The sequence below is a fragment of the Triticum urartu genome, chromosome 5A (assembly GCF_056163025.1).
Source record: "Triticum urartu cultivar PI428250 chromosome 5A, HENAU_Tu73, whole genome shotgun sequence".
Lineage (NCBI taxonomy): Eukaryota > Viridiplantae > Streptophyta > Magnoliopsida > Poales > Poaceae > Triticum > Triticum urartu.
Genome location: NC_141877.1, coordinates 379,949,027 through 379,957,840, shown reverse-complemented (window position 1 = coordinate 379,957,840; position 8,814 = coordinate 379,949,027). Strand labels below are relative to the sequence as shown.

General features: G+C 45.8%; 2 protein-coding genes across 2 annotated transcripts; one reads left to right on the top strand and one right to left on the bottom strand.

The window, feature by feature from the left end:
* Positions 1-528: 528 nt before the first annotated feature.
* Positions 529-4,213, bottom strand: LOC147971470 (protein FAR1-RELATED SEQUENCE 5-like). Its single transcript, XM_087523981.1, has 5 exons — positions 3,983-4,213; positions 1,631-2,124; positions 1,289-1,494; positions 1,113-1,184; positions 529-995 (listed from the first exon to the last, which is right to left on the bottom strand). The coding sequence occupies exons 1-5, from the start codon at positions 4,211-4,213 to the stop codon at positions 529-531; spliced, it is 1,470 nt and encodes a 489-aa protein (XP_087380107.1).
* Positions 4,214-5,425: 1,212 nt separating this feature from the next.
* On the top strand, positions 5,426-8,580 carry LOC125556025 (putative flavin-containing monooxygenase 1). Its single transcript, XM_048718826.2, has 4 exons — positions 5,426-6,028; positions 7,024-7,437; positions 7,603-7,961; positions 8,065-8,580. The coding sequence occupies exons 1-4, from the start codon at positions 5,585-5,587 to the stop codon at positions 8,417-8,419; spliced, it is 1,572 nt and encodes a 523-aa protein (XP_048574783.2). The 5' UTR covers positions 5,426-5,584; the 3' UTR covers positions 8,420-8,580.
* The last annotated feature ends 234 nt before the right edge of the window (positions 8,581-8,814 follow it).

Genomic DNA, 8,814 nt, shown 5'->3' with positions numbered 1-8,814 from the left:
CTAATCTCGATCTATGCCAACTCAACAAACACCATCGGAGACACCTGTAGAGCATCTTTATAATCACCTAGTTACGTTGTGATGTTTGATAGCACACAAGGTGTTCCTCCGCTATTCGGGAGTTGCATAATCTCATATTCAGAGGAACATGTATAAGTCATGATGAAAGCAATAGCAATAATACTAAATGATCATTTATTCTAAGCTAACGAATGGGTCTTGTCCATCACATCATTCTCAAATGATGTGATCCCGTTCATCAAATGACAACACGTGTCTATGGTCAGGAAACTTAACCATCTTTGATTAATGAGCTAGTCAAGTAGAGGCATACTAGGGACACTCTGTTTTGTCTATGTATCCACACATGTACTAAGTTTTTAGTTAATACAATTCTAGCATGAATAATAAACATTTATCATGATATAAGGAAATATAAATAACAACTTTATTATTGCCTCTAGGGCATATTTTCTTCAAGATTTACTTTAGTAAGCACGTTATTTTGTCTTACGATAGGTGATAGAGCTATGCCCGATTACCCATTATCTCCTGGTTCTCTATTTGCCTCCTGGTTTTGACGCAGGAGTAGTTTACCTGGCTAACAAACCGGTGCAGGTTTTGTCTCTCACTTACGAAGTTCTTCTTGAGCACATAGTTCATGCTCTCACTCCGTTGTGTGGATGTCATTTTGGCAAAGAATATTTCTTTGAAGTAAGTTGATATCCATTTCTCGCGCTCGTTCCACATTGCCACCATCGTGGCATCATCATGGAGGTTGTACTTATCCATGAGTTCTTTCCAGGCATCCTCAAACTCAGTTGGCATGAGGGGCCAGTTGAGGATTGCTATGAATTGATTCTTAAAGTGTTCGTGGAGGTTGTACATGTATGTGAGGTGTTCCTTGTACTTCTTCATAATGTGCCAGCGGCATAGCTTGTGTACTCTGTTCCCGAAAGCATATGGGATCGCCAAAGCCATTGCCGAGCACTGGTCTGGTAATGAGAAAAGAGACATGGAGTGGTCAGCAGATGGTAGTGCATATATGCAAATAGAACTGACACAACAATTTTACTATATTATTTTCCTTTTTGGGGGGATGGCGGTTGTACCTGTGAGGATGCATGTAGGAGCCTTCCCTCTCATGCACCTTAAAAATGTTTTGAACAGCCATCTGAATGAATCTGCATCCTCATCTCGTATCGGAGCGAAAGCAAAGAATGTAGTCTGTAAGTGGTTGTTAGTACCCACAAACACCCCAAGTGGCATATGGTACTGTTAGTCTTACATGTGGTGTCAAACGTTATGCAGTCACCAAAGTCTTGATATGCCCCTCGACAGCTTGCGTTCGCCCAGAATATGTTCTTCACTCTGTCGGACTCATCAAGTTGTATATCACAGAAGAATTCCTTGTTTATCGCTTTCATCTCCTTAAAGAAGTTGACAGTCTTTAGGACATCGTCCACATCATCCATCCTTGAATTCTTTGCTTTGCTACATATTAAAAGTGAATAGTCATTCAAAAATGCATGTTGAACTGGCATCAGGTCATGCGTTGCGTAATATGTTTGTACTGACAGAGGAAAAAAGATGGAGGGTGTTTCTAGGAGGAGAACAAGTTTGTACTTACATGTTAATCAGGTCTTTGGCATTCATTTCGAGGAAGTAGCTACCGGGGGAATCGCCGCCCAGTATGCTCATGATTTGCGCGTGTTCAATGCCTTTGAACTGCAGGTATTTGATGTACTCCAAGATTGTTTTGTCAAAGTTTTTGTGGGAGTGCAAGAAGACAAGCATTTGGGGAGAGAGCTGTAGCCTGTGGTTGTGTTCCCAACATATCTCTTTTACAACAAGTGTTCCATCCTTTTCCCTCTTTAGCCTCATTTTAGCCCCGTAATTAGTCCTGGTTGTGGTCTTGTTCCGCTGTCTATTTGCTTCTGGCACCTTCGATTCATAAACTCCATAGCACGTGCAATAAAGGTAGACTCTGGTGTTAACCTTGGAGCCTTCCGTGACAGCAAAATCTGTGTGCTTTGCATAGACGTTGTAGAAGTTCTTTGCTTCTTTGAAAGTTCCAAAGCGCATCTCTAGCCTTGGCAGAATGTAAGCTTCAATGTTAGGTGGCTGCACACAACAGTGAGCAAACAAAAACACAATGATGAAAATGTTAGATGAGGTGGCCACGGTACTAGGGTATGGACTGTGCTTGTATGTTTTTTCTGAATGGATACTTACATGTGTATAGCTCTGCGCTGTATCCGGTGTTTGCTGTTCACCCTGGTGTATGGGCGCGGGTGGTGTCACCCTCGGCACATGCAGCAATGCATCTCTTGGAGGGAGCAATGTTGATGAAGCTCTATGTCTCTCATTGTACGATCGTCTTCCCTCAGATTCGTTCGGAGGTTGCTCCTGTCTATATGGCTCATATCTTCTACTTTGCACCCTGCTAGAGTGGCGAACATTCTTGTCTCTTTGGCCTGGTCTTCCTGTCACAACCGCTTTTGCAGCACGGATGATTGATGTTGATGGAGCGACTGGTGGAAGCTTGTGTGTCCTTGCCTTTCTGCATGCGCTAGGGAAGGAAAATATTTGTTGTTGGGGACATTGTTGACCTTGTTGCACCCCAGCAGTGACAAAGCTTGTATTCCCATATATTGGTGTTTGCTGCATAGAAGAACCAGTCCGTGCTTCTGATGATTCTGGCGTAGCTTGAAATCTGCATGTATTCTTGAAGTATCCATGTGCTATTTCTGGTGTTACCCAACTAGGCGGTGCCTCATATCTGCTTGGCTCATCAAACCCTCCCTGCGGGTGCCGCCTTGCATGTTTTTGTAATGACATTCAACCATTTTGGGATTAATCTTTTCTGTAATTTTTCTCGTATACATGATATGGGTAACATGTCATGCATTGAAGGTAACGTGCAAGTTGAACTTGCATCGCTGGGCGTTATTAAGCTTTGTTGTCTATTTTGTATCTGATGTATTTTCAGTCGAACTGACGAATGGACATGTTCAGCACTGATGTACTGATGTACTGTTTTTAGCACTGATGCATCTTTTTTCCTATAACTGATGCATAAACTTTGGTGCATTGCTTGTAAACTGAACATTGAACTTCGGAATAGTGTGTATATATATATATATATAAATAACTGATGCACATGTCTTCTCTTTTTTTCATCTAGAACTTATGCATCTACATTTGAAGTACTCCTAGTTTCTGTATCATTGAACTTACTTTGTAACAAGTGTATTGTTTTCAACAACAGTCTTTTACTCGTTTGAACTAACGCAACTACATGACATGTACTATTAGAAATAACAACATACAACTTGCAGTGGTAGCTGAACCTTATATAAACCATGGTAGCTACTTGGACTGATGCATAAGTTTATGTTTTTTGACTGGAACTGAAGCTAGCATATTAGATGTACTGGCAGTAACCTCGACATATAAATTGTGCATCAAGTGGCAGGAGTGTCATGAACTGATGCAAGCATTTGCAATGTACTATCAGCTTGTGCATCATAGGAACATGTCTCAGTGATGCAGCACACATGTAGTACTGATGAACCTAATAGTGTAACATGTAGGCAGAGCGTAGTGTGTGCAATTTTTAAATCGAATCTTTTGCATAGCAGAACTGATGAACTGGCACAAATATGGTATTTTTCTTCAGGCAAACCCAATTTTGAAAACATTTTTTGAACTGATCGTTTGTGCTTCAGTAGCAATCAGGTAGATTCAATTTTGAGGAAAATTAGTGTGGGAAGCAGACATCATCTGCAGTGGCATGTTCTTGGATCTGACGTCTTCTTCTTCCTCTCATTGGCGGCGTACTAGCATAATCTTGGAAGGCGGCGCCATTGATGCAGGCAAGGAGCTTGGGGAGACGACGATGCTCCTGCTTGTGGTGGAGCTCCAGCGACGAGGTCCGGGGAGGCAGCGGCTAGTGGCGGAGATCAGGTATCCGTCGAACGAGCTCCGGCGAGGGGGGGGGCTGGTGGCGGAGATCACGGATCCGTCGAAGGAGCTCCGCGAGGGGGAGGCGGGAGGCGGGGATCACGGCCATGTCGAAGGAGCTCCGGCGAGGGGGGAGGCGGGAGGCGAGGATCACAGCCCCGGCGAGGGAGGGAGGCATGAGGCGGGGATCACGGCCCCGTCGTTGCTTTGCCAACGAGGAAGGGGATGGCGGCGGTGGATCCGTCATCAGCCAGTAACGGCGCCGCTGGCTCCCTCGCTCCGGCTGACGCGTCGCTCGCTCGCCCACGGCGGCTGCCTCCGGCGGAAGGAGGTGGGTTAGGCTGGGGGTGGGTCGGAGAGTTTCTACGGTGTAGACACGTCGCGCCCTTATAGGGCCGAGGGGTAACAGAATATTATTCTGTTACTAGTACTCCATTCCAAAATATAGTGCGCCCGCGTTTCCCGAGGTCGAACTTTGACCACAAATTTAACGAACAAGACCGATTGCGGCGGGAGAAAAAGTTACATAATTAAAAACTTCTTTCGAATACGAATTCACTGATATAATTTTTGCTCCCGACGCAATCGGTCTTGTTAGTTAAATTTATGATCAAAGTTGAAGCACGGGGATAGAAGAAGCACTACATTGTGGAATGGAGGGAGTAACAGAATAGCCCTTATCAAGGAGGGAAGAAACGAACGAAATGAGCTAACGACCTACTTACTGAGACATTAGTAGTATAAATATATATATATGAATATATATTATAGGAAAGTGAAGGAGAAAAAACCTATGGACAAAGGCAATCATAAGGTAAAGGGGAGAAAATCACCGATCGAAGGAGAGAAAATCCATCGATCGAGGAGGAAAGGAACGAACGGAAACATTAGAAGTAGAGATTATTGCGTAGTGTCCAGGCGAGCGGCAGCGGGGGTTTCCACGCGTGCGACGGCAGTGTCCAGGCCATCAACGGCCGCGACGTCAAGGGAATCAGCAGCTCGGCGGAGTCCAGGCGATCGAGGGGTTGACGTCCAGGCGATCGGTGTTGGCGGCGGCGTGTACGCAATCGCCAATCAGCACCCGCGTGCGCTGTTCTTTCTTCTTTTCTAGGCTAGCGAGGCAACTGGCACGATTCGATGAGATACGTGTATACATCCAGGGGCAGTCTGGTCCATTCAGATGCATGTAAATGAAAAAATAAAAGAAAAAACAATAAAAGAGGGGAAATGGCATGGTAATCGAGGTGTCGATAAGCTGGGCGGCATTTTTGCTAAGCCGTATGTTTAAAGTGACAAATATTTGATTTTCTCGTCGTCACGTGGGCACGGCACCTGGCATCGCCCCATAGACTCTTCGTCGAGTAAACAACTTAGAAAAATGCTTAATCTGTGTGCATTCGCAGTTCGGTTAGGTTCTAGCGCAGCGTCGGACGTGACCGGCTGATGGCACTTAGGTTCCGATCGATCCCTCGACACAACAGAAAAGGCCAGGATCAGCCACAGGCTTAGCCTATATTAGTTCTCCACGACTATCAGAAACAAATGCCAAGATGGTCATAGCATAGCACACTAGCGAAGCGTGTTTCACGTCTCTGCAAGCAACAAAACAAGACGTCCCATGGAGAAGCAAAGGGTGGCCATCGTCGGCGCCGGCATGAGCGGCCTCACGGCATGCAAGCACGTGCTTGAGCGCGGCTTCCGGCCCGTCGTGTTCGAGGCCGAGGCGGACGCCGTCGGCGGCGTGTGGGCGCACACGCTCGCCTCGACGCGCCTGCAGACCCCACGGTCACAGTACGAGTTCACGGACTTCCCGTGGCCGCCGGAGGTGCCGGAATTGTACCCGAGCCACGACCAGGTCATGGAGTACTTGTGCTCCTACGCGCGCCACTTCGGCGTGCTAGAGTGCGTCAGGTACGGCAGTCGGGTCACCGCTCTGGAGTACTCCGGCGCCGCCGACGACGAGGAGATGATGGCGTGGGAGCAGTGGGCCGGCAACGGCGAGGCGTTCGGCAGCGGTCGGGGCGAGTGGCGGATCACCGTGCAGCACGGAGACGACGTCGAGGTTTGAGCAAGATCACTATCTAAGTTCAAATTTCGTAGTACCTCACCTCACCTCCAAGACGAGACATTGTCGATCGTTGGCGTGTCACTGTGGCTTATGTTGGGTTCCTTGTGCCATCCACGTTGTAGTCAGAAGCAAAGCCGAAACAAAGCAATCAGATGCAAAGTCAACGGATAGACCAATAGTGACCGTGATTTTAGAAAGCTATAGATAACACCCAGTTGCCGTGGAAATTCGTACTAATGAAATGAAATCATCAAAACTAAAATCAAATTAGAATATACATATAAGAATAATAGTGTATCACATTCTCGTCACAGGTGATCCATCGTACATATGAAAGTAAGTATAATTGTCAAAAGTTCATATTATCCTTTATATGTTTTGTGAGTGGGTACCCAAGCGGGTCTAAAATTAAATTAGAATATACATATAAGAATAATAACGTATCACATTCTCGTCATACTATGAAACATAGCAAACCCAAAGGTAAATAAATGGTGGCCGCTCGGACATGCGGTCCAGGGCAACAAGCGCCATACTGCTTGGAGCTTGCGGAATGACGACCTGCTGCCCAGAGCTTGGAATTGGCACACTCAATGCTTCTTGTCATCTGGATGCTCTGGCTTGAGCGAAACGGCATGTTCTTCCAAGCCTCATCAAGCACCATACCCTAGTTCTGCGGCCAAAAAAGCAATTTGGGTCGGCGGACAGCAGATGGCGATGGTCAGCGGCGGCACAGTGGGCATGTCGGAAGTGCTACACGTCAACTTCTACTAAATGTACAGAAAGTTGGGCAGATTATATGAGATCTCGATTTGTTGGAGCATTATTTTTGCCCAACTCCCTTTAAACTAGATATTCTTTACGGATACGGAATCATTGGAGATACTCTAAACATGCATATATGCTTTCCATAATAAATTAGATCATTTTCTGAAACACTGGTTAGACTCAATGGTTTGCCTAACGTTGATCTTTCCTTGCATATCTAGACACACGTGGCCGACTTCGTGGTGCTATGCGTTGGACGGTACAGCGGCATCCCCAACATTCCAACTTTCCCACCGGAGAAAGGGCCAGAGGCCTTTAATGGCACGGTGATCCACTCCATGGATTACTCCAACATGGATGATGCAAAAGCCACTGAGTTCATCAAAGGCAAGCTCGTCACCGTCGTCGGCTATCAAAAGTCTGCTCTCGACATCGCCACAGAGTGCGCAAATGTGAATGGTCCGACACATCCTTGTACAATGATTGTTCGGACAAAGAGATGGATCATCCCTGACTTATATGCTTGGGGTGTCCCGGTTCCTTTCTTGTGCTTCAATCGCTTGTCCGAACTACTAGTTCACAAGCCAGGAGAGGGGCTGCTCCTTAGCCTGCTGGCTACCTTCTTGTCACCCCTGGTATGTATATAGTGGCCACTGTATTTCTTTTATATACTCCTCTCCCATCTCAAAATAAGTGACTTGGCTTTGTAAGTTACAAAGTTGAGTCACTTATTTTGGAACGGAGGGACTATAAAATAGCTACCAATGGCTCCTTTTCATACATTAATTTAACTTGATCAGAGATGGATACTCTCAAAGTTTGTGGAGAGCTACTACATGTGGGCGGTGCCCATGAGGAAGCATGGCATGGTGCCGGAACACAGCTTCTTTCAAGCTCTCAGCTCATGGCTGATTGCAATAATGCCAGACAAATTCTACGACAAGGTGGAGCAGGGAAGCATTATCCTCAAGAAAGCAAACGAATTTAGCTTCTGCACAGAAGGTGTCATCGTACCAGGCGAGCCCGCACCGATCAAGAGCGATGTCGTGATCTTTGCGACCGGGTACAGTGGGGATCAGAAGCTCAGAGAGTTGTTTGCCTCGCCTCTCTTCAGAGAGATCGTTGTTGGCACGCCAGTTACTGCGGTCCCTCTCTACAGGTTCCTTTCAACCATTTCCCTTTCAATTTAGTCAAATGAACTAGTTGATATGTATATCAATGCAGCACAATTAACTAACCATAGTTTTTACGGAATGTGACAGGCTATGCGTCCACCCCAGGATTCCTCAGCTAGCAATCGTTGGCTACTCCGAGAGCATGGGAGATCTACACACCTCGGAGATACGGTCCAAATGGCTGGCGCATTTCCTTGATGGGGGATTTAGTTTGCCTGCCATAAGATCGATGGAGGAAAATGTGAAGGAGTGGGACGCATACATGAAACGCTACTTGGGCGACTACTTCCGTCGATCTTGCGTCGGTTCTATCGGTATCTGGCACAACGACCAGCTGTGCAAGGACATGGGGTGGGAGCCTAGGAGGAAGAAGGGCTTTCTGGCTGACTGGTTGATTCCCTATGAACCTGCAGATTACGCAAGTGTCAATCCGAGGAACTAGAATAATAATATGATGTTAATATTGTTATCATGGAAGCAGCCCAGCCAATAAATAAGTTATTTTTATTCACAAACTGTTTCTAATCTTCATTGTCGACGTAAAAACGACAACATATTGTTATCGTGGAAGCAGCCCAGCCAATAAATAAAATCGTTCTTATCCACGGTCTGGCCTATTGAAACTATGCTATTTGTTATTATCCTTGAGCTGTAACATCGGAAGACTATGCCCTTGTATACTATTGTATGTTGTTATCAAAGAAGCAACCTAGGTAATAAATAAAATCATTTTTACCCACAAACTAGTCTGGGACCTTTTTTTCATTGATTTACTTTTTCAGCCAGAAAATGATGGCATTGTTATATCCTTACGCTGCAACATTGGAAGACCATCCG

Bases quoted from the DNA above. Each gene is read 5' to 3' on its own strand.
- LOC147971470 (XM_087523981.1), bottom strand. From the start codon at position 4,213: ATGACGGATCCACCGCCGCCATCCCCTTCCTCGTTGGCAAAGCAACGA. The intron at 2,125-3,982 runs GTTCGACGGATA...TGTTGTGTGCAG, and splicing joins CCCCCCCCTCGCCGGAGCTC to CCACCTAACATTGAAGCTTA. The intron at 996-1,112 runs GTACAACCGCCA...TCTCATTACCAG, and splicing joins TCCTACATGCATCCTCACAG to ACCAGTGCTCGGCAATGGCT.
- LOC125556025 (XM_048718826.2), top strand. From the start codon at position 5,585: ATGGAGAAGCAAAGGGTGGCCATCGTCGGCGCCGGCATGAGCGGCCTC. The intron at 6,029-7,023 runs GTTTGAGCAAGA...TTGCATATCTAG, and splicing joins AGCACGGAGACGACGTCGAG to ACACACGTGGCCGACTTCGT. The intron at 7,962-8,064 runs GTTCCTTTCAAC...GGAATGTGACAG, and splicing joins ACTGCGGTCCCTCTCTACAG to GCTATGCGTCCACCCCAGGA.